This window comes from Haliotis asinina, chromosome 1, assembly GCF_037392515.1.
Source record: "Haliotis asinina isolate JCU_RB_2024 chromosome 1, JCU_Hal_asi_v2, whole genome shotgun sequence".
In the NCBI taxonomy this organism is placed as follows: Eukaryota; Metazoa; Mollusca; class Gastropoda; order Lepetellida; family Haliotidae; genus Haliotis; species Haliotis asinina.
This window is the reverse complement of record NC_090280.1, coordinates 38842493-38868399: the sequence shown is the minus strand read 5'-3', so window position 1 is coordinate 38868399 and position 25907 is coordinate 38842493. Positions and strand designations below refer to the sequence as shown.

Genomic DNA, 25907 nt, shown 5'->3' with positions numbered 1-25907 from the left:
GCGATCTACAACCATGCTTTGAACTGTTTATACAGCTAAACGGGGTGGTGACAGTCATTGTACTTGTGTTGAATTCCTGAGAAGTTACGTAGGCACTGAGTCGCTTCTCTCGGGAAACTGACGAAGGCCTGTTTGAAGTGCCTAGGAATTCCCCAGAATTTACATTAACACAATTATCCTCAATATGCCTAACGTGTATGTAATGTCATGTATAATTATATTAACCCATACCTTGTTGTTGTGGTTGCAGTATTGTCCATGTAAATTCCGAGTGTTTTGATTTTTTTTCCAATCACTTGTATTCATTCCTTTGATCGTCTTAAAACAAATAAACGAAAAAAAAGAGTGCCTATGTTGATGATGTACAAGCAACAATTTGGTTTGAAAATACCTTTTGTGTAGTTTTGTTTTGTATGGTTAAAACGATGTTAGATGCACAAAATGAATGGAAATGTCACTGGGTTTGCTACTGTTGAAGTGTGAGGATTATGACAAAGGAGCGGATTCAAGTTTTCCTGGATATCAATAGGAACAACATTGTTATTTTTTGTGTACTATTCTTCATGGTTTTGTCGATATCGGAGCTCGCGACAACTAATAAGGAAATGTGAACTGACACTCACGTGTTGAGTGAAGACACTGTTTTCTTATATGACCTAACGTGCTCTAGTGAGCGTGATGTTAAACGTTCCACCGTCCATGCAATATTAAAAAAAAAATATTTTGTCTCTGACTGTCAGCTCCATATACAATAAACTGTCGTTGTAAAGTCGGGTACAATGTGTGAAAACCATTTCTCATGTCCCACGACGTGATATTGCTGGGATACTGCTATAAAGAGGGGTGGAAACATACTCACTCAATGGTATGATCGAACACAGTAACTTGATTCCCTGCTGTGAACACATCTCATATCACTACTGCTCACAATGTCTGTTCGATGATCAAAGTCAAATTATTTATCTAACCATAACAAATCTGGTGACTAATACAGGTGACTAGTTTGGTTAAAAATATTACAATTACATAACATCCCACCACACTATCAGCACTCCCCTCCACTTTCCCGCAGTTTGTATAAACAACGGACCATGTGAAGAGCAGCTGTTTTCTCACTGTTCCCCTGCAGTACGAACCCTTTGTATATAAACTGTGCGCCGGACTCTGACTTGATGCTTAGTATTTTTCAGCATTATGTTTGCGCACACCGTCAATGGCTGGTCAGATCCAGCTGAAGTACCAAATTTGGAGCCCCATGAAGATCCTGGTGCTTGTCGTAACATTGGGCTAAGGGGATTGGGTGGTGAGAATCGCTGGCCTGGTTGACACATGTCATCACATTCTCAGTACGGAGACGATGCTCATGTTGAACATTTGATTGTCTGCTCGAGGCTGGATTATTTACAGATCACAACAATATAGCTGGAATATTGCTGATTGCGGCGCTAAACAACAAACGAACAAACCAACTTGAAGTTGTCTTTAAACTTTGACACGTTTATATTATTATGAGTTGCGTCAGCGTAAACAAGGAGACAGATGGACGTGATATTGGATTCACCATTTTGACGAAACCCACTCCAGATGTGTTGATTACTAGTCAGAACCATGAACCAGGTGCAAATTCGAATTGGGGATAAACGATCTTGATCTGCACGTTGAGCATATCCCGCATGCCCACGACCACTGAAACATGCAGTAGCAGGTATTGATGTCACACTCAGCCAGGGAACAGCCGTTGAACAAGGAGGGATTTACGTGGCTGTGTTTCCAGCTTCACCTGGACAATTGCGTCTTGAACTGCTACCTCAAACAGCAGGTGAGACATTTTGTTATTCATTATTATGTTCATCTTCATAGGATCAGACACATAAATATCCAATTGCGTGTCGTACTGAAAGGAGATCATATCGAAGGCCATATTGTGTAAGGATATTCATAGGTGCTTTGTGAGATACGCTGTTCACTGCATGTATGTATGTATGTATGTATGTATGTATGTATGTATGTATGTATGTATGTATGTATGTATGTGTGTGTGTTTGTGTGTGTGTGTGTGTGTGTGTGTGTGTTCATTCATGCATGTATATGTTTGATGGATGGTTGTCTATGCCTGTGTCTTTGACCGTATGTGTGCGTTTGTGAGTGCGTGTGTGTCTCTACACGAGCTAATATTTTGCTATAACTATATGTGCATGTGCGTGTGTACACTCGCTATATCAATATGTGTAAATGGGTGCGTGTAGGTAGACATGTGCATGGGCAAAGGTGTAGATATTTAGATGTGGACCTGTATGGATCTACGTATAGGTATGGGTATGTATTTATAGATGTGGACATAAAAGCGTGTCCGTGTGTGGATATAACTGTGCAGATGTAGATGCATATGTACACGTACATGTACACGTACTCACATCGGCAATATTTCAGCCGATTTAACAAATTACAAATTCATACTAAATGCAGAGATCCGAACGCACACTCTCAGATCACGTCACTTAATCGCCAGCTTACAAAGTCAGCAACCTCTCGGCCACCGGAGCAACAGTAAGTAATGGCGGGCAAGTTGCAATCTAGAACCGTTTTTTTGTGTATGCTTATGACACATGTAAACTGGTACCGCTGCCATAGTCAAAAGCTATGCAAGCCATATGGACAATGGTCCAAAGAAACATATGCCATGATTGTGACTACTATAATTTAGTTGGAATAGTAGATTTCTCGTGGCTTCGGACAAGCTGTAATATCACTGAAGAACTCGTTTCCTGGTCGTTCTGAGTTCAATAGCTGCTTAAGAAAATATCTGACAATCTGTATATGAGACAGCACAAACAACAGTTGAAAGATAGCATACATATACATTCATTTCCTGAATAAATCTGCCAATCTTGCTAGATTTTAGTCAGTCACAACTAGTTTTAAAGTGGAAATCCTTGCATATCAAGAAAACAACAACATTCCTGTGATGACAATTAATGGACGCAGCTTTGTTACTTTATATTACAGAGGCGGAAATCAAGAGACGCTTTTTGAACGCCGACCCTTATGGTAATGGCAGTTCATGTCTCTTATGAAAGGGTTTCCTGATTCACTAGACAATCAATAAGCAATGATTGTAGCACTCAAGGGTACTGCACCACGTAATGCCTTAAAACATGTAGCAGTAGCAATTGTGACAACCAAGGGGTACTGCATCTAGTGATGTCACAAATCATGTAGCAATAGCAATTGTGACAACCAATAGTGCTGCACCTAGTGATGCTACAAATCATGTAGCAATAGCAATTGTGACAACCAATAGTGCTGCACCTAGTGATGCCACAAATCATGTAGCAATAGCAATTGTGACAACCAATAGTGCTGCACCTAGTGATGCCACAAATCATATAGCAACAGCAATTGTGACAACCAATAGTACTGCACCTAGTGATGCTACAAATCATGTAGCAATAGCAATTGTGACAACCAATAGTGCTGCACCTAGTGATGCCACAAATCATGTAGCAATAGCAATTGTGACAACCAATAGTGCTGCACCTAGTGATGCCACAAATCATGTAGCAACAGCAATTGTGACAACCAATAGTGCTGCACCTAGTGATGCTACAAATCATGTAGCAATAGCAATTGTGACAACCAATAGTGCTGCACCTAGTGATGCTACAAATCATGTAGCAATAGCAATTGTGACAACCAATAGTGCTGCACCTAGTGATGCCACAAATCATGTAGCAATAGCAATTGTGACAACCAATAGTGCTGCACCTAGTGATGCCACAAATCATGTAGCAACAGCAATTGTGACAACCAATAGTGCTGCACCTAGTGATGCTACAAATCATGTAGCAATAGCAATTGTGACAACCAATAGTACTGCACCTAGTGATGCTACAAATCATGTCGCAATAGCAATTGTGACAACCAATAGTGCTGCACCTAGTGATGCCACAAATCATATAGCAACAGCAATTGTGACAACCAATAGTGCTGCACCTAGTGATGCCACAAATCATGTAGCAATAGCAATTGTGACAACCAATAGTGCTGCACCTAGTGATGCCACAAATCATGTAGCAACAGCAATTGTGACAACCAATAGTGCTGCACCTAGTGAAGCCACAAATCATATAGCAACAGCAATTGTGACAACCAATAGTGCTGCACCTAGTGATGCCACAAATCATGTAGCAATAGCAATTGTGACAACCAATAGTGCTGCACCTAGTGATGCCACAAATCATGTAGCAACAGCAATTGTGACAACCAATAGTGCTCCACCTAGTGATGCCACAAATCATGTAGCAATAGCAATTGTGACAACCAATAGTGCTGCACCTAGTGATGCCAGAAATCATGTAGCAATAGCAATTGTGACAACCAATAGTGCTGCACCTAGTGATGCCACAAATCATATAGCAACAGCAATTGTGACAACCAATAGTGCTGCATCTAGTGATGCCACAAATCATGTAGCAACAGCAATTGTGACAACCAATAGTGCTGCACTTAGTGATGCCAGAAATCATGTAGCAATAGCAGTTGTGACAACCAATAGTGCTCCACCTAGTGATGCCACAAATCATGTAGCAATAGCAATTGTGACAACCAATAGTGCTGCACCTAGTGATGCCACAAATCATATAGCAATAGCAATTGTGACAACCAATAGTGCTGCACCTAGTGATGCTACAAATCATGTAGCAACAGCAATTGTGACAACCAATAGTACTGCACCTAGTGATGCCACAAATCATGTAGCAACAGCAATTGTGACAACCAATAGTGCTCCACCTAGTGATGCCACAAATCATGTAGCAATAGCAATTGTGACAACCAATAGTGCTGCACCTAGTGATGCCACAAATCATGTAGCAACAGCAATTGTGACAACCAATAGTGCTCCACCTAGTGATGCCACAAATCATGTAGCAACAGCAATTGTGACAACCAATAGTGCTGCACCTAGTGATGCCACAAATCATATAGCAATAGCAATTGTGACAACCAATAGTGCTGCACCTAGTGATGCCACAAATCATGTAGCAACAGCAATTGTGACAACCAATAGTGCTCCACCTAGTGATGCCACAAATCATGTAGCAATAGCAATTGTGACAACCAATAGTGCTCCACCTAGTGATGCCACAAATCATGTGGCAATAGCAATTGTGACAACCAATAGTGCTGCACCTAGTGATGCCACAAATCATGTAGCAACAGCAATTGTGACAACCAATAGTGCTGCACCTAGTGATGCCACAAATCATGTAGCAACAGCAATTGTGACAACCAATAGTGCTCCACCTAGTGATGCCACAAATCATGTAGCAATAGCAATTGTGACAACCAATAGTGCTGCACCTAGTGATGCCACAAATCACGTAGCAATAGCAATTGTGACAACCAATAGTGCTGCACCTAGTGATGCCACAAATCATGTAGCAATAGCAATTGTGACAACCAGGGATACTGCACCTGGTGAAACACAAATCATGTAGCAATAGTAGATACTACTGTTCAAAATAATACTTTTTTTCAAACTGGTGAGTTTGACGTCGATCAAGGTGAACCTGAGTACAGTTGAGGTATAAGACCTTTTCGTCAAAGAAATATTAGACCCTTTCTCTTCGCAGCTGTTGTGGGCAATCTGCCCTTCAATAGCCCCTGATCAGTAACTGCACCTTTTTCCTCTCAGTAGACCTATTTTCCCAACAATGAATATACACACTGAGACAAACGTCAGTGTGATCAGTTATATCTTGATAACTAATTATACGACTTGTGTTAAGGTTACATGTCACCGTCTACAGTCTGCAGTCTGACTGTATCTGTTTGATCACCTCGTCTGTGAGTGTGCGTGCGTGTCTGTATGTTTGCCTTTGTTTGTTATAATCTCCTTGCGTATCTGCCTGTATCTGATCGACTGTATAGTAACTGTATGGCCATATTTGGCAGCCCGACCATGTCTTTCGACGTCTGTCTCTTTGCATATACCAAGTGAATCAAACCAAATATGAACTGGGTGGGGACAGGTTAACCGAGTATCATCGTTCACCGGTACCATGTCTGATATGGCTCCAACCATCCTCTCTTCCATATTTCTGCAGTCACCGTTATGTTACATTGTTATGCCACCTGTAAAACATTGCTATAAGCTCTGGCACCATTACACCTACCTCCACCATTACCCTTACAAGCCCCAGCCCTATCACAACACCTACCCCGACCCGAACACCACACACTACCGTAAACTACCCCTACACCTACCCCAACCCAAACCGTACCCAAACCCTACCCATATTCCAACCCCAACCCTACCCCTGCATCTACCTTAACACTTACCCCTACCCCTACCCAAACCCTACCCCTGCATCAATCTCGACACCTACTCCTAAATCTACCTCAACCCCTACCACTGCATCTACCTCAACACATAGATCTACCCTACCCCAAACAAAACCCCTACCTAAACCCTTATCCTACCCATATCACAACTCCTACCCAAACCCTACCACTGCATCTGCGTCAACATCTACACCAACCCAAACCCCTTCCCAAACCTTAACCCTGCCTCTATCTCAACACATACGCCTCCCTCAACCCAAACCCCTACCCTACCCCTGCATCTACCTCAATACATACACCTATCCCAACCCAAACCCTACCCTACCCCTGCATCTACCTCAACACCGACACCTACCCCAACTCAAACCCTTCCCAAATCCTACCCCTGCATCGACCTCAACACCTACACCTACGTCTACACTATCCTACCCATATCACAACCCCTGCCCCTACATCTACTCCTACCCTACATCTACCTCTACCCCAAACCCTATCAATACATATACCACAATCCTGACCCCTACTTATTGCTCTATGTTGACGCTTACACTATCCCTCCCCTACCACTACTGGTTCTACATTCCCTACCCGTGTCGTCTCCTACCCGTGTCGTCTCCTACACCGACTGACAACGCTGCACAATTCTTGACCTGACTCAGCGACAGCGATTTTCTCGAGGAATAGCGTGCCACATTATATGGCCCTACTACACCTATTCATGTAATGAGACAGGATATGCTACACGAGAACACTGTCGAACAAAAAGACAAGAATCCACAGCGGCCTGCAGCCAGGGTTCAAGGTTCGTCACACTGAAAATCTGCTGCGAATTCACTGGAATACACAATCGTCATTCGCCCACCCCTAACACCTCATATGTTATCAATTTTTCAACCCCATTCTTCATCCCTCCCCTCTTCACGCTACCATAGTTTCTGAATTATCTATCCTAATCTTAAACCCGAAGTCCTGGTGACACAGTTGTTAATCAATCACGGCATGTCCTATACTCAATTCGCAGTATGGTCTCGCCTACAGGTCGTTACGTCAGAGCATTGCTGACATGCTACTGGAGCCTGTGTCAAATCCATCCACACCTCCAGGTTTGAATATATGTCTACACATTTCGGTACGGATATCTGCTGCTTTCACTCTCACCACATTGCCTCTACACATCTTACGAGTCAAAGCAAGAATGAGAAATACAATACAGTTAATGACATGGTGTGCTGCACAAGATCCTGTTATGTAAGACAAGATGTGCTGTATTCCATCGAGTGTTGTATGACATTATATGCTGTATAACCTGGTGCTTTAGACACGGCAACAGTGACCGAAGACCCGGATTCGACTCGCACCAATTGCTGGAGTCCCCAGCAGTGATATTCTTGGAATATTGATAAAAGCGGCACTCACTGACTAACTGACTGACTCACTCACTTACTCATGTTACAATTCAATGGATTGGACAACTGAACGTCTTTAATGTCTTCGTTGGCGTTGCCACGTGAAACCGTGAGACGTTAAAGATGACACGATTTGATTGATTAACGCTCGCTAGTCCGGCGATAAACACATTACTGGTCTGCTTTGACGTGAATTAGGTGTCTATATCAGGCTGCAGAATGACATTCCAATGGGTAGTACGATACAATCGACAAAATGACAACTAACTAGAAACGTGGATCTAGACAGCACCATGAACACTAAAAAGCTTGCGAGACCAGGCACGAAATGCCGGCGTACCTCCGATCAGAATACTAGAATGGATACCGAAATACGTATTTGTGTCAGTGATCAAACAAGTAAACTATGTCCTAAATTCAGTCCGGTTCTCGAGGAAAAGCTCAGTGGGGAATGTACATGACATCATAGTGGAAGAGTGAGTCAGTGAGTTAGTTGATATTTACGTCGCACTCAACAATATTCCAGCTATATGACGGCGGTCTGTAAAAAGTCAAGTCTGTGCCAGACAGTTCAGTTACCAACAGCATGAGCATCAATGTGCGCAAATGAGAACCGATGACATGTGGCAACCAAATCAGCGAGCCTGACCATCCGATGCCGTTAGTCGCCTCTTACGACGTGGAGAGTAACCTTTTATGGCAAGCATGGGTAGCTGAAGGCCTATTCTAAACCGGACCTTCACGACTATCATAGGGGAAGAAAGCACTCCACGACAACGTGTTTTCATTAGAGGAAGAATGTCATTCTTTTATGTTCCAGATACAATACATTTTATGCTTTACACAGATCAGAACACACGCTTCACTTTTCTGAGGAGAACATGTGTTATGTTTATTCATGGGGCGACAGATATAATACGACACTGGAAGAATTCTAGCTACCTACTCAGCAGAACATTTTCCGATGAATACACAATGTCATTCAGAACGTGGTCAGATGTAAAGTATGTTATACTTTCCCGGTCAGGAAAAGATTGTAGTACTTTGGGAGCTGTGTCAATTTAAATTTATCAGCGGAGTGTGACTGTGTGTGCTGGGGATTAGGTGCCTTACTCTAAGGGTGTGGGTTCGAATCCCGCACGGGACTAAATCCAACTTGTGACATTTTACAAATGTTATTTGTTTGATCTTTTTCTCGTACAAAAATAGATTCAATATGGCAGACATGTTAGCATGTGGATTTGTGATAATTTGGTCACGTTATCGCAAATTATGTCTTTTCGCAAGCAACATACTCTACACCATACTGAGACTGGCAGATATAACTGGTCATCTTCATGAGTTTAATGCTGGTGAGAAAATACATAAGAGGATGCCCTTGCGTACGTGTCGTTATTACTCAGATGTTTTCGGATGTTGAAATTGGAGCAGGGGATAGATGCGTGATTTTAATTATTATTATGATTAAATATTCTTGAGCATAATGTTTGGATCAATGTGTCTTTTGAACGATGTTTATGTAAACTAAATATTTAGATATTTAATAAGGTGACGCAACCACTTCAATCTGAGTGCCGTCATCCGCAATATACATTGAAAAGTGTTTGGATTCTTCCTGGTAAACAAGGATAATTCTGCAGCTACATCGATAAATGGGGTGCTTCTTTTGTACACATTGGATAATGAAGTCCCCATCTTTAATGCTTAATGAGTTGTAGGCGGCCAATCTACCATCACAAGGGAGACATTTCAATTTGACGTAACGTGGTATGCACCTGATAATCCTCTGATGATCTTGAAAGGTTATCAGTTACCGGTAGGCCGGTCATCAGAGGCCTTGCCACAGCGTTTTGTATTTTCTTGGCCATCTCAAACTGGAACTTCTTCCCACACTCTAAAGACATCGAATCTACTATTGTGGACTCTCCTGAACACGACGTGTTATGCATCTGGTTCACAATGGTACGTTCAAGTGTTCTGCGGTGAAGCTTGTTAATATTGTTGAAGCAATTAAATAACGGCCTCAAGAACATACTGGACATCGAAACATGATATTTGATAGGATGCGTTATGTTTGTCACAAGTTCACATATTATAACTAGGTCGTTATCGAGAAATATACTCATGTTACTAATTATTTTAATTTCTCTTTTCAGTTGAAAATAATGATCAGTCAAAATCTCCTTTTACTGGGCCTGGTTGTGTCTTCTATCAATGGTAAGTAAGTTAATATTCGTTTTATGTTCTGATAACACGCCGCACTTAATAATCATCAGTTACCATTTGTGAGTTGTCATTTTTATCAACTTAAACAATCCTTCACCAGATATTTTTCATGATGCATACTGATGTATCAAAATATTACTGTAATTTGAAATGGATACATTGCAATTTTCAGAATGATGTTTAAATGTAAATCAATTTTTGCTCGGTCCAATATTACATCTTTCTGTTTTATTTCAATGTTCCCTTGGTAGCTGTGTGTTTTTAAACTATTTTCATTACGCAGTGCTACAATGGAGGATTCATTTTCCAGTTACCTTTAATGCTTTTTAGTAATGTTGCAACAAAATATTTTCCTGTCATGTTATCAGCAAGAAAAGCTTTCCTGAAATAATTAGAAAGTTATATACTTCAAGGAAGTTGGATGAGGCCAGGATGGAGAAATTACTTGATCAACGAAATGATGACATAGGCAGAGGAGTTTCATTACTTATGATGCACTGGAATACAATATGAACGAAATATTTTCTTAAACATTTGTCATATATCAGTTACATCAAATCCGTTCAACATGTCATGTTCCAGGCATTCCTTCAACAGACGTATCGTGTCTAGGTGGTGTCGGTCTGATTGGTGAAGTATACACAATAGTCGGTTATAGAAGCAACTACACTGGCTTCGTGTGGATTCGACCTGATAACCGGTATGTCGTCACCTGTAACCCCACCTGCAGCCATGTGGCGGGATACAGTGCAGTCTTGAACTCTACACACTCCACGCTTAGTATAGAGAATGTGAAGATTACCGATTCTGGGACGTGGAGAATCGGGGACGCTACTGTTATCGATGTTGTCGGTGACGATGTGTGTAAGCTGATGGTGGCTAGTGAGTATTAATACGTTATATACACGCATACGTGGTAATCACGCACCTCCCAGTCTCCCAGTGATATCAGTAAAAAACCCTACGTAGCGTTATATATTTTCAGAAACCAAATTCAGCACATTAAAAAGGTAACTGTTACATATTTATGCAAATTAAAACAACAAATCTGAAATTGTACAATTTACACTTAATCAAATACATACTCATGTGAACATCACTAATGCCAGGAAGTATGGTTACCTTGGCTGCGTCACAAATTTAATGGCCATGCATTTCTGCAGTAGTGATTGTTTTGATTGTATAGACAACCGCGGGCGACCGCATCAGTAACCTTCCTTCGCATGTGCCAGCCTCTGGATACGCTTCCTCACAATGCTAATCAATCATCAGATTCTCAGCCTCAGAATCCTCATGTTACCCTGTGGATGATTTCTTCAGTCAAAGAATTATTTTCACAGGATGATCTCTCTGTTCGAGTGGGTTCTGTACCCAGTCACAGGCTGACATGCCGCTCTTGGCAATAGTCAGCACAGGGACACCGTCATGTATACGGACAAACGAAGTGACTTTGACACAGTGTTCCCATATGGGGATGAGTATTGCTGCAACAGGTAGACCTTATGATATGTTAATCTGTTGCGGGTTACCACCTTGTGAGATGCAGGTGAATGTTTTTCAGCTACGAATGAAGAGAGTATGCTGCAAACTAATTTCCGGGAACAAAAGGATTATGTTTGAATTATAAGAACTGTCGATTATTTTCCATCACCAGAATGTACCCTTTGCAGTGATGGGTACACTCACACACTTGAACTTGACACAGCCCTCCCTGCTCCTTACAGTCCATCTCAACGAGTACTATTGTTCAACCCTGCTCCTTACAGTCCATCTCAACGAGTACTATTGTTCCGAAGAAGCTGGTTTAAGCCTAATTACTGGTGCTGTCGTAGAGACGTTGAAGATGAACCACAATGTCAGTGATGTCACTTCAGCGATCTTTAACAAGACTATCATTATATCCCTTTCACGTCTTAGCGACGTCAGAGTGAGGTTTACGTGTGACGCTACTAATTATGATCTGACCTGCCGTGGAGTTCAGTGTTTTTAGTTCTTGCATAATTACTTTTGTCATTTATTTTCTCCATTCATCTTCTCCAGTGTGGCTCTCTGGAGAATTACATATATGTTTTTTGTTTGAATTCCTCATGCATTTATTTATTCACTCATTTATTCATGTAAAACCTTCCTCTTCATTCCATTTGTGTTCATTCATTCATTGCAACCAGGTCCACCGAAGTGCAACATCAGCAGCGATACAGACACCAACGCTCTGCAACTTGGTACAAATCTCACCCTGACAGTGGATCTCAGAGGGTACTACTGTTCTCAACAAGCAGGGTTTTATCTCACAACTGGCAACGTCACAGACGTCTTGTTACAGAACCACACAACGAACAACATCACAGACACTCTCCTGCCTCACTCCTTCATCGTCACATCTGACCGCTTTGGAGACGTCAGTGTCGCATTCAGGTGTGACGACACCGATAGAACACTTTCAGTCAGTGGAGTTTCCAAACTGACAGGTCGGTGCTCTACTGTAATACTAACACTGTAAAATGTTTGTTCAGGGAACATCATTTAAAGAAACATTGAACATGATTCTAAAACAATTTCAAAATTCAGATCCACTCTTTGTTAAAAAAGGTTGACTGTGATAGCAACATTCAGCATTATTACACTTCAGAATATGTAACGAATTCAAAAATGGACGTGTCGATTACGAGTCTGATACAAATATCTCATCAACCAAAACTGCATTCCACAAGAGATATCGTATGTGTGACATCAGACGATGTCGCCTAGGAGATATTGCTTTGAAAGTAGATTTTGCGTAATACCCTGACAATGCTATTACATCATGAAATTGATGACGTCACAATGCTGAGACATAGTTGCACTGCAAATCTAATTAACGCCAGTGCTGTGTTCAGAGATGTACATTTTTCATTGAAAACTATGGTTTTGGATGATAAGTAGAATCTCACCCGCATGTCTACAGATCAGTTATATCAACACTCATTGATGAAGTTAAAACTATGCTCGGCAACCCGTGTTGATATATTCGATATCAGTAGAACACTTGGATGAGATTCTCTATTTATAAGACAGCATTCAAGTCAGTAGACAACAGCAATGTCTTCACAGCTTAAAAATGCCTCTTAGTGCCACCAGACTTATGATATATTCGACATGATGGCACATTGGCCTCCGTTCTTTTGATATTTGACGTTTGCTTTCCAGGATGATTGCTGTAGTGTTGTATTGCCTCAGCTCATGTTGATATCGGCTCAAAATGCTTTTCACTTATTTGTCTGCTTTCTCGTCAATACAATCAACTTCCACAACTATTCTCTCAACTTAAAAAACATGTATCTCTCTTGTTCTGTTTGTAGCCGCTACAACTACAACCCCCGGGTTGACAGGTAGGTACTTAATGGCCTCCAACACAACTTTGATTGATGATCTGTCTGTTCGAGGTAGTGAGTGAGTGAGCTTAATACCGATAATACCGCAACACGTTCCTGGGTTTCTCCAAGTTAGAATGAGGTCACAGCCATCGTGGAAAAAGAACTTGCTGGTCAGACTCAATATAAATTTAAAATTTGTAAATGTGTTTGGAATTTGGCTTTTATAATAATACTTTGATAATAGTAATTCGAATCAGAATCGCATGGCATAATCAAGTCTTGAAAATACTACACAACTATTCTGAAGTCTCCTTTATTGTCTGTAGGCCACGGGCCTGTAAACAACACATTTGCAAATTTTACATACATTTAAACATGTATACAATAGCAAAGGTTGAGTTTACAACACATGATTATAATGATACAGTACATGGAGAGATTTTACACCATAATATATATGTTAATGAACTGGCAAGTATTTATATTAACTTAGTTCACCTGCTTGGTATTAGTATGTCCATAATGTTCTCTACGAGCATAATAGACATTACAACCAAATAGAAAGTGGTACTGATCTTCTACTCCGAAATTGTACAATGAACAATTGCGTGCCATTACATAAATATATTGCCATCTACCCTCGTCATACTTTACTCCTAGCAATCCGCATCTATATATATATATATATATATATTAATCAATAGTTTTGTAGGGTTTTCTTTCGATACAATGTTTTAGCATTCTAAATAACCTTTATTCAAGATGCGACAAATTACTTCCCAGTGTAACTGATTGTGTTGTCTAATTGAGAACATGTTACTTTTCCGCGTGTTCTATTCGTATTTTACCTTTTCTATTTAAGAAACCAGTACCAGCAAATATAACAACAGTTTGCAAACAAGCTCACCATCGCCATCACCGTCGCCATCGTCATCACCGGCGCCGTCGTCATCACCATCGCCATCGTCATCGCCATCGCCATCGCCATCGCCATCGCCATCGTCATCGCCATCGCAAACGCCATCTAAGGTGTCTACAACGCCGAAAACCGCTACTTCAGTTACTGAATCATCACCAACAGACCTCACCCTGGGACTTGCTATAGGACTACCAGTATTCGTTTGTGTTATTGCACTGATTGTTTTTGCAGGCATTTACCAAAGGGGGCGGCTGAAAGGAATTGGAAGGTATATTGTATCAGGAAGCCGTCCTCGTCACACAAAGAGTGAAGTTGGAGAAACGCGTATGTCAAAAACCAACCCGGAACAATATAAATGGGACTGATTGTTGTCCAGAGCAACCAGCACTCACGCTCTTCCCAACTGTCTCTACAGTGCTGCTGTCCACAATAAATGAAAAACTACTTCAGGAGAGTACATCGTATCATAATACAAATAATGAAAGTCAAGAAATGAGATTGTCCTAAACTGATCCAGTACAGTATACCTTTATCTGTTTGTTGCTCTGACCGGACATCAGCAATTTACTTCACCGTATTCTGAACTCTGGAGTCGTTCGCAGATTACACATATGAAACTAAAAAATCTGGGTTCTTTTTCAGTCTTCTTGACGAATAACTGGCACCAAAACAACCAAACCCATTTATTGTATTGTATTGGCTATGCACTCTGTACCGGCAGCTGAGGTTAAACCGTATTGGTAGCATATAAGGTTATAACGGTAGGGTACAGGAATAGGCAAATGGACACATTCTTCAACACGCGTGACTCGTATTTAAACCTCCCACTGAAACAATCGTTTCCAAGAATAGGTAGAATATTAAAGCAGCTAAACAACTGTACAACGCTGGTTTTCGTTTTCATATTTGGAACAGAAGAATAAAATAAACCCGACAATGATAAGGTAAACAAAACATGAATTACATATTTATGCATGCCAGAAAAAAAACAAATCAAGACAAAAACATGATGAAAAAGGGGTTTGTTACGGTTATATCAGTAATAATATGGTCATCAGATTGGACTTACGGTCGAGTTATTTTGTATGGCATATTGCTCTAAGGATAACGCTATTTTCCAGGCCATTATGATCTGCAGATGCGCGAGGTATTTCAGTTAACTGACGGACAAATCTTAATGCCAGGAAAGGTAGCGTTACCATTTGATAGGAAAAATGGATTTAATTCCTATCAATTGATAATAACAACAACAGCATCGGCTTTGAAGCATTTACGGCTAACAACAAAGGACGGAGGTCACTGGCACACGTTTTATTAATATGGAAACATCAGAGAACAAAACAGGTGACGTCACTGTTCAACTGCTAGAGCACCAGTCGATGGTTTCATTGCAGCATCTTGTAATTTATAGTACAACTGTCATGTACATAATGGCACAGGTACATGTGGCAAATGTGACCCAAGTTCAAATGAGCGGTAGGTGATTGAACATACGACTTACGACGTTGCCTCAAAACGGGAATGGAAATGGCTCTTCGTCAGGCACTTTGCGGGCATTATCAAGTTACAATGGCCCGCGTATTTCTGATAACGTGAGGTCATTTTGATGATAAGTCTATCCATTTTAACAATAATGTTGTTAAAAGACAATACCCGGTGTAGCTTACTGACATTATGGTGATCAGGTTTTACATTATGTTTATTTTTTGTTTATAGTTGAGGTTCCAAGAGGCATGTTTTCCAATACATGCACGCTCGCACGTACGCACAAAAATACATCACTGTAAGAGCTAGACACACAAGGTCAGTGATATCCTGTTACGGCCATAAAAAGATCAGATCGCGTACTCTGTCTACCTCTCCGTGTCCATGTCCAAAAGCTATGTATACACACTGGGGTTTCCCGGACGTCATCGATATACATGTATAGTACATCACAATCATTAGAATATTTGCGTGCATGTTGTAGCTCCGACCAGGAAGTCATTCAGACTGTCATAGTTTTTTGGTCAATATATCTGCCATAGCATATGACACAATGGGAATGTGTTGTTGTTTTTAAATGTTATGATTCATTACTCGTCACTAATATTAGTCGTGGTTGTAATTCTCTATAGCTAAGCGTATCCTGTGTGTTCATATCTTCTTTCTTAAATCTAAAGGGTGACTGGTTTGTAAATAATAAGTACGCTTATAGCACTTATAGTAATATATTTAAGCAATATCACGACAATTATTTGTCAGTTAGCTTGATAGGTTTTGAAAAGACAACACGATGAATTTCCCAGTCTAGCGCCTTTGTCAGTTTTAGTAATTACTAATGTTGTCAGGGTCGGTCCCGAGAGGGAATGCTTGCACGCCAATTTTAGCAATATGCCAGGGATGTGACTAGAAATGAACTTCAGACACACAGTATCCCATACTGGGAATCGACATCCCAGAGTGAGATGTACCTATTATCTGTACATGTGACTGACTCTTTCTTATTCAACTTATTGTATATGTTGAGATTGAATATCCAGTGAATGAGACCCCCAGGATCAGGTACTACCTGCGGAATGAAAATCGGAAATATTTGGATGTTGCAGTTGTTTAAGGAAAGGGAAAGGTCTCATGTATTTACATATTTCCACTCCGATATCCCAGCGTAATTTCCTTTCGTGTGCATTATTTTTACTGCACTTAACTTTAGATTCCAAAGTATATATTCCGAGTTAAGTCATCGTGTATGTTCCTACATATCCTAACAATCTGATCATATTCAAATGTCTGTCGTCAAAGGGCAGCAAACCAGTAAGTTGACTTTCACAGATTAGGTATAGAACAACAGACTCTATAAACCAACTCTATGCGAATGTTTTGACAGAATATTGTTTGTCATTAACTGAAATTATTCAACACAGCAGAAATATTAGAAATAAGGGTGATCAAGGATCAATATGTGCTTGCTATATATCATTTTACCATCACTTTTGATCATCCTGGTCATCAATGACTGTGTTGGCCTCACGTACCACAGCCATTAAGTGCATGCTGTTGGACACTGAATATTACGCCTACATGTCGACAGGGGATCGTAATGCCATACGTTATGCTGTGATTCGTCCGGAGAGGATACGTGAAGATCCAGGTTAGAACTGGTCTTCAGCAGCCCGTGCTTGTCCTATGAAGCGATTGATGGGATTGGGTGGTCAGGCCTGCTGATCTAGTTGACATATGTCATCGTATTCCAAATGCGCAGGTCCATGATCATGGTGTTGATCACTGGATTGTCTGTTCCAGATTTGATTATTTCCAGACCGCCGCAATATAGCTGGAGTATTGTTGAATGATTCATTCATTCATTCATTCATCCATCCATTCATTCATTCATTCATTCATTACTTTCGTTCTTTGTTTACGCAGTATGAGTGATGTATCACATGATCACAGTCTGTCCAAATGAAAACGATCTAAATGATCGGCACTAGCCATGCCAGACAACAAGTATTGTAAACCAAAAGTCACTGTGTTCTGTAATCTGAATAGATTCCCGGAAACTGCAAGACTATTCACTGCGTATTTACACGTAAACAATTGTTTTGTTGTGTCATCAACAGTGGTGACGTCATTCAAATCATATTGTGACGTAAAGTTAGAATGACGTCACAAATGAGCAACTCCAGATGCTACCATGGGAACCAGCTGAAACGGCCAGGTGATGACACTTTACTGTTGTACTCATACTCGATGTAAACGAGTGCAGACAGTAAAACCACTTTGGTTTACTTTTTTGTTTACAATGTCGATAAACATCATGTTTTGGCCAATTTCCGGGAGTTATTGAGTATTTGAAGAACGGGAATATTTCATTTGAAACCTCCGGCTGACGCCGTCGGTTCCATATGCATTCCCGTGCTTCAAATACTCAATAACACCCGGAAATTGGCCAACACATGATGTTTATCTCCTAAATGGCGAATGCGACGTCTTTTGTACCAATATCCTAATTCTAGTAAATAAACTTTTGATTGCGTACCGTTGGGTTTTGTGTTGTTAGTTTGTTTGTTGTAGTTTTCATTTTGGATGTCTGGTGCCTGTGCTGGGGGTACTGGTTGAGGGGAGAACGTGCACACATGCACGAGTTTCGGCATCACGCACACTCCAGACCCATAAACGTGTGGTTGTTGTGGTGGGACAGTGGCTAATTATATGATAGCAGAATGCCTATATGATGCACTTGATGACTTATACCAAAGGAGGGTTTCTCTTTATGACTAGCAGCACAGGAGTCATATACAGCAAAAGGACTGACGGCCAAAAAAACCCACATAGGCATTAAGTTTCTTTGCAGAAGATCATTGACCAACGCATGTAGTATAAACTAACGGACAAAAGAAACGACACCTAGTCGAAATCCCTGCCCATACACCTGTTATTAAAATTCACTGTCCATATTGCAATAGTGGTTTGTAGTTTTGTAATATCAGTGATTTCGACTTGGTATCGTTTCTTTTGCCCTTTAGTTTAGTCAACATTAGTTGTTTCAGTTCGGGATCAAGTGGTCAGGCTCGCCGACTTGGTTGATGCGTGTCAAATGCGTAGTTCTATGTTCATGATGTCGACCACTTGATTTTTGGTCCGTACTTGATCATACGCCGCTATGACGCAGGAACATAGATGAGAATAGCTTTATTCAACAATCAATCCAACCAAATTTATTTTTCAATGAAGGGAAAGTCATGTGATAATACGTGTTGGAACTTTTGTTCAGCAATGCTTTCTTGACGACAATGTATCGGGTATTATAGGCCCCAGGACCTGATTGAAGCGTGTCATCGTATCTCAGTTACATTGATGTTAATCATGTCAGCCAGTGGATTGTTACTGGATTTTCTGGTATATCTTCTCTTGAAGATGATAAAGATATATTTATTTAGGACTTAGACACGTTAAATGCGCAACAGCATGTGTGACCACGCGTGTCTCAGTTTCTCTCAAAACATTAAATCCAGCAACCTAAAGACCTGTAATTTGAATGCATTTGTACGTCAATGTCTTACTTTTCATTCAAGTTTACAAACCTATATATCGTTATGTTTTTTTATATCAACATTTAACTCGTTACAGAAAGTATATGTTTGTATTACCAATTTTCTCTGGTGGTACTGTTATCAAGACGGCATTGAAGATTTTTCTCTGATTGAAATGACACTGAGCAGGTGTTAGGAGATTTCCGATTATACGAAGCCGTTTTCGACGAATTGCTCATTCATGTGTATAGTTGTCTCGGGCGTGTTCTAGAAGTAGGTCATCTTAACTTCCCTGTTTATTGTATCTTACCTGTGACTCGTGGGTAATGACGCTCCTGGCAAAACCCCTAGTCACGTGATAAGATCACGGGTGACTTCTCTAGACAAACGCACTAATTGTAATAAAACCTTCCATAAATCACTTCCTGTTCTTCTTGAACTCGTTCACAGTGAATGTTACATGCTAAGCGGGGTTCAAATATCCCATCGCTCGACGCCAGGGACAAGTCAGTTTTCACTTCGGCCAATCCAATAATGTCCTTAGGACACTAGATAATTTCCGCTAACAGTTTCCAACTGCAAATATACTTGGATATCCTCAAAATATAGCAATTTCATTTCGCAGTGATAATGATAATAATGTAGGGTTTTCTTTCTTGGCCATACATAACGTTTAAATAAATAGTCCAGTGAACATTAAGATGAAGTATCGTATTGATTTAATCTATCATAGTTTCATCATCATGATAATGTCATACAAAACAGGGCAAGTGGTAAACAAGTCAGGTCAGGCCAATTAACCTTCTTAAAGTCGCTGCTGGTCCAGAGAGTGAGAGAGAGAGAAGAGAGAGAGAGAATCAACGTTGATGAGTTGCTAGCCAAGAGAGAGAGAGAGGGAATCAACGTTGATGAGTCAACGTTGATGCTGGTGGTGGGTAGGGTTGGCAACTGTACTGTCACATTACGATATATTGCGATATTGTGTAAAACATGGTTACTAATAATGAAATTACTGTTTACTGTTGCCACTGACTACTGTCAGGATCCGGATGTGATTGTACAAGCGATCAGTTTCCAAACTGAAGCTTGCACCCTAAAGCTTGAAATTCTAGAAGAATCGTCGGCATCCGCCATTTGGGTTTCTTTATTTACGACTGTCGGTACCAATCTAATCTTTTTATTTACATGGTTTATTGGTTACACAAAAGCAATTACATGACCAAGAGGCACCCCAAACTATTAATATATGATACTATAAAGGAATTACATCATCACGAAAATTACAGATCATGGTCACGGAAATTGTCGATCGTATCGGGTGAACCGTTTAGCGAAACGTGTACCGTATCATATCGTATTGTGAATCTCGAATTGCGATACACCGCTTGACTGTTATTATCGCTCATCCCTAGTGGTGGTGTGTCAGCAATGAGCGCCACAATCCAATACTCCTGTGATTGACACCATTTGGGGTGGTGTTCAGTCCGTTTACTAACTCCCGAAGTCTCACCAGGTTAAAGGTCTTAGATCGTTCCTTTCAACATCAAATGCGTCGCTTTTATGTATCTGATAATCATGTTCCTACATAAATACATTGTTCGTTGAAAAACAAGACGCAAACAAATGACACACTGATGACTATCCACAACCTAAACAGGACAGCTTCAACGTTATCACATTTCATGTACACCATGAATCCAAACACATGTTCAGGAAGAGAATTGTGACAAGAGGAAGCAGGAATCCTTCTCCGCACCTGTCCGATGCATTTTTCACATCTGGAAAATAAGGGTCATAGAATAGAATATCGATAAAGGACAAAGTTACATACGAAATGACTATCAGTTCTGTAATATCGCAGATTCAAGGGTCAGACAATGTTGTAACATATTTATGCCGCCAACAAATAAAAATGGCCACAAAAATACATCGTTCCATTCTGGTTTATATTTTTTCAAATATATTTTAGGTGTGTTTGTTCAGATGGAGCAGAAACAACCCCAAAAATGGTTATGAGGTCTACTATGGTTGAGCGTACAAACTCACATGCATTTACAGCAGAAGGAGAACCCGGAGAGCCACCTGAGTTGTTCAAGCAGAGCACCGCGCACACATCATCACAGATACCTTCTGTATTCTTCATTTCACACGTGGCACAGTCAGTTCCGCAATATCTGTCACAAGTGTTACCATAGTAACCAGGCTGACATGCAAAGCACTTTCCATCCCTATTACATGTCCTCTCAGAACACGTCGAACTACAATAATTGGCACAGGCCACACCCCAGTAGCCGTCAGAACATCGGGAACAGTAACCAGACTTCTGTGAACAGGACTGACAGTTGGGAGAACACCTCCTCTGGCAGTCAGTGGACATCCACCCGTCTACGCACCCCGTAGTACAAACTGTAGACTTTATTTCATGGTCATAAGCACATTCCTGGCCTCGACAGCGGCTGTTACACGGTCGATCACAGTGATGTCCATGGAAGCCGTGGTTACATCCTCTGGTACATCTACCTTTTCCAGATGGCTCACATGCATTGTGGCGGCAACCGCTTGGGCATTTTGTGGCACAGTCGTCACCAGTCCATCCGTGACGGCAGCCCTTGTTACAGGTCCCATTCCACGGGTAGCACGAGTTGTCCACACATCCTTCACTACAGGCTCGGTCACATCTATCTCCCCACCATCCATCATCACAATGTTCCAAACAATGAGCTGTCGTTCGATTACAGTAAGCACGCCCGTCACTGTTCTTCCGGCAGTGTGGAGGACATGATGATGTACAGGTGGATGTGTAGTACCCGCCCTGGCACTGTAGGCATTGTCCTGAGTCCTTATGACAACCACCGCTGTCACAAAATCCAATACACCTTTTGTCACAGCGGTCGCCATACCACCCTCGTACACACTCTGAACAGGTCCAAAGACAGTTGAAATCAGCAGATGATTGACATATGAACAGAACTGGAACATAAAAGCATATCATCAACAATATGTAAATAAGCCATTTTATTATCATAAAGAGTTCATAATCAACAACTAGTCATGGACATCTGTTCGTCTTCGTGTATTAGCATATTAGTAGGAGTTTTGTCACTTCTTTAGCGACACAGGCAATGAGGCTGTTTTATTTCTGGCCTTGATGATTCTTAGCGAAGTCGTTAAAATATCACAGCACATATCAATCCTCTTAGATTACAACACGTTTAGAAATACGAAATAAGTTGCATAAGTTTCCTTTGACTGACCACATTCAATGAACCCAACTAACGCAAATTCAATTGGATATCGTGTCACTTTCCTAAAACTGTAACAGTATAATAAGTTTAAATGTCGGTTCAGGTGCTTGATATGTTATATGAGAAATGATAATAAAGATTGCAAGTCGTCAAGTTCCGGTAATGAAATAGAAACTCTCAACATACCTCAGTTACTTAATCTATTTTTGTCTGCACATGTAAGATCACTGTTATTGAGTACTTGCAAAATTCTAGCGTACACGTACGCAATACACTTGGCAGGTATTGAGTTTTCAAATAAATACTTGCGTAATTTCCGCAGATACCCAGCTTACCTGAACCTCTGATTTGATCAGGACCCATACCACACCACGAGTCATCTGCTAGAAACAAGAATCTGTTGTCTATTTTTGGAATGAATGAGTGAATTTAATTTTAGGACGCATTCCCCAATACTCCTTATATATGGTGGCGAGCTGTAAGTTATCGGGAGTGGACGAGATAATCCAGTGATGAACATCGATCTGCGCAGTTGGGATATGATGACATGTGTCAGACCATCCAGCGAGCCAGACTAAACAAATCCCGTTAATCGCCTCTTAGGACAAGCATAGGTTGCTGAAGATCAAAACTGGATCTTCGCGTGTAGAAGGATTTTCGAAGGTTTATCATCAAGCTATACTCACCTAATAGGAACAGGTTCCTTGCCATCTCTCACACCTGAAGAGATTTCTCTATGGAACAAAAGTCAATACATGAATATTTACTTTCCCTCTTGGGAGATCATAACAGAAAAATGACAATGGGCATATTTTTAACATATTCATTTCGGACGAAGATGAAAACGATGAAAGTTAAATCTTTCAGATCTCTTTCACGATATGGCACTTACAGCATCCAGAGAAGCACGTCCCGAACCCCATGTTCTCGACGCTTCAGGTTTGATACCTCTCAAGCCCTCAACTGACATTGGGAGTACCCTTATATGAGAATAGTCAGGAAAAACAAACCTTCTGGGACGCATACACACAAACACACATATACAAACATACATAAATATGTTTCCACACAAAAAAATATCACGTCTGCCCAGAAACTCCTCACAGATATGAATGACTCACTTCGACCAGGAAGGAGCAATGGCATCTTTCCTGTCTGCTATAAACAAAAAGCACTACGGGTAATTTTAACGATCGTCAATACTTTTGATAATGCCAGTAAAAGATCTGGAATGGCTGGGTGAAAGAAGACAGAGATGTAAGAAATACCTATGGGAATAACACAGGGAAACAATAACTAAAATTCCGTGAGATTACTCACAATCGACACTTTCCGTACAAAAATGATGCACGATGAATTATTGTCCATAAGACCTCAAACTCTCACAAGAACGGTTTTTCCAGTTGCGAAATGTCACTGTCTGATTTGAGATACGATTAGTAATGGTAAAGTTTCAGTATTTAGAGAAAAGGTCCTGTCCTGTATCATATTCCAGTGTATTGACGTACTGGCTGCAACTGGAGGCCCTCTTGATGCAAGGTATATTCCAACTGCCTCAAACCTGCTACAGGAGGATCACGCAGTTGCATACGACGCCCCTGATAGTCCTAGATGTGCTCTATTGGACTGAGGTCAGGGCTCATTTCAAACCATTGAAATGCAGTAATGGCGTTGTTCTGGATAAACACTGTCACGGCATGGGAACAATGCGGCCGAGCAGTGTTGTCCATAAACACAGCTGCAGGTCTGCTAGCAAGAGTATTGTTAAAATGAGGCACGACTGGGTTCAGCAGTTCTAGGATGCAGCGATCGCCGTTACTTAAGGTTTCCCCGTTTCCCGTCATAAAGTCCATCATGCAATCATGTGATAGACGTCCCCACGCCGTTATCGAGCCCCCTCCAAAGGCGACTGTTGGCATCATGTTCCTCTTTGCAAAGACGGCATTTCTGTGTCTTGTTTGCCAGTCGAGAGGTGTGAGACGGAGCAATGTCACGGAAAACCAGAACTCCAGCCCTCAACTTCTCTCACGTTGTACTCGTATGTATACCTCAGTATGCTTCAAGGACCTGATGCTTTCTAACTAGTTGATCTATTTGAGTAAAATAACTAAACATGCTGATGAAGAACACTCTCCAACAACACCCCTGAGATTAGCTGGTGTCACCAGTCTAGAAGTTACGTAGGCCTGGAACGTTTTACCAGCCCTCACATATGTGTTGTACATACGCTGGGCAAGACCCCATTACACTGTAAAGCCCCGTTTAATTGATGACACATATGTTAGGACTGCTATGATTTAATGAAGTACCGTATGTTTAACAATACTACCGTATGCCAACAATAACTGAGAAAAGCGATGTAGTAATTATTTCGTTTTAGAAAATGAGGCCGGGTTAAACCAAAGCAAAGCGAGAAAATTGAATAATGCACACAAGGGACATGTGCTTGACATCAGTACAAATGTTATAATTTGCGTGAAGATGACGTTTCACCAAGGAGCATTGTCTGTGTTACTATAACCCTAGATTTTATATTGCCATTGTATGCATTTGTAATAACTCAATTGATCAATAGACTCAGTTATAGGTAAGTTTTGTGTTTATTTATTATTATTAATTATTGTGTTTTGCTTTCATTCTTGACTTACACCGATCATTTTTTATTTTTGAAAATCCGCCAGCATATAATCTTGTGTGGTTAGGGTTATCTCCAGAGACTATACTCACCGAAAGCTAAAATCATCTCATGAATGAATGGTAACAGTGGAAACCTACCTGTGTCACCCGCGTCGAATGTTACCTCAACTGTGTGGTGTCCGTTCTCAGACACGTTATATATGAAAACCAACAACGATTACACTGTTGAAATAAACAGACAACTGTGGTATTCATCTGGTGTTTTAAATATCGTGCGTTGGTGATACCATAATAATTACTTACCTCATTACCGGGAAAAGGGGACGCTATTTCCAAGACGGGTTCAATTGTTACTGTATAGTGTTGATGTTCCCGCGATTCCTTTACCGAGAACGTACTCAGTTACATATATTATGTTGACACGTGCACCTCAGATATAGTCCAGGTGATTTCCCTGTGATTTCCAATGTTTCTCACCTTTGGAATATGTGGGGGATTTCCCTCTTCCTGTTATTGTTAGTTAAGTAGGGCACTTATTAAGTGTGCCTGTTTCTGTGTTGAAACAACTTTCGGATCTAAAACTTTCGTTAACGAGTTCTTACCTGTGCTGTCAAAATTAACAGAGCCAAGGGGAGTTTTGTGAGACCTTACTTTGTTGGTCTTTGGAGGACAACTGAATGATTAAGCAAGCCCCAAGTAGGTGTTTGGCGTTCACAAACATTTAGGTCAGAGAGACGGGAACTCGGTTCTATGATGTGGAACAC

At 40.9% G+C, this 25907-nt stretch overlaps 2 protein-coding genes across 3 annotated transcripts; one reads left to right on the top strand and one right to left on the bottom strand.

Moving 5' to 3' along the window:
• Window positions 1-1535: 1535 nt before the first annotated feature.
• Window positions 1536-18266, top strand: LOC137291194 (uncharacterized). The gene is made up of 6 exons (XM_067822487.1): window positions 1536-1819; window positions 9908-9968; window positions 10560-10859; window positions 12146-12445; window positions 13316-13345; window positions 14193-18266. Exons 1-6 carry the CDS (start codon window positions 1712-1714, stop codon window positions 14612-14614), a joined length of 1221 nt encoding a protein of 406 aa, XP_067678588.1. The 5' UTR covers window positions 1536-1711; the 3' UTR covers window positions 14615-18266.
• Window positions 18267-20422: 2156 nt separating this feature from the next.
• Window positions 20423-25566, bottom strand: LOC137291215 (scavenger receptor class F member 1-like). 2 transcript variants are annotated; one of them, XM_067822510.1, is made up of 5 exons: window positions 25447-25566; window positions 23193-23240; window positions 22842-22886; window positions 21308-22231; window positions 20423-21039 (listed from the first exon to the last, which is right to left on the bottom strand). In XM_067822510.1, the coding sequence occupies exons 2-5, from the start codon at window positions 23215-23217 to the stop codon at window positions 20942-20944; spliced, it is 1092 nt and encodes a 363-aa protein (XP_067678611.1). In that variant the 5' UTR covers window positions 23218-23240; window positions 25447-25566; the 3' UTR covers window positions 20423-20941. The 2 variants fall into 2 exon arrangements, with proteins under 2 accessions (XP_067678611.1, XP_067678619.1); XM_067822518.1 differs by lacking the exons at window positions 22842-22886; window positions 25447-25566 and adding an exon at window positions 25282-25379.
• Window positions 25567-25907: the final 341 nt, after the last annotated feature.

What these genes read in the sequence shown, in the direction of transcription:
- LOC137291194 (XM_067822487.1), top strand. Translation starts at nt 1,712, where the DNA reads ATGTCACACTCAGCCAGGGAACAGCCGTTGAACAAGGAGGGATTTACG. An exon ending in TGGAGTTTCCAAACTGACAG is followed by an intron (nt 12,446 to 13,315) that starts GTCGGTGCTCTA and finishes TTCTGTTTGTAG; the next exon opens with CCGCTACAACTACAACCCCC. An exon ending in TACAACCCCCGGGTTGACAG is followed by an intron (nt 13,346 to 14,192) that starts GTAGGTACTTAA and finishes TTTCTATTTAAG; the next exon opens with AAACCAGTACCAGCAAATAT.
- LOC137291215 (XM_067822510.1), bottom strand. Translation starts at nt 23,217, where the DNA reads ATGGCAAGGAACCTGTTCCTATTAG. An exon ending in AAGGAACCTGTTCCTATTAG is followed by an intron (nt 22,887 to 23,192) that starts GTGAGTATAGCT and finishes TGTTTCTAGCAG; the next exon opens with ATGACTCGTGGTGTGGTATG. An exon ending in TCCTTCTGCTGTAAATGCAT is followed by an intron (nt 21,040 to 21,307) that starts GTGAGTTTGTAC and finishes CTTATTTTCCAG; the next exon opens with ATGTGAAAAATGCATCGGAC.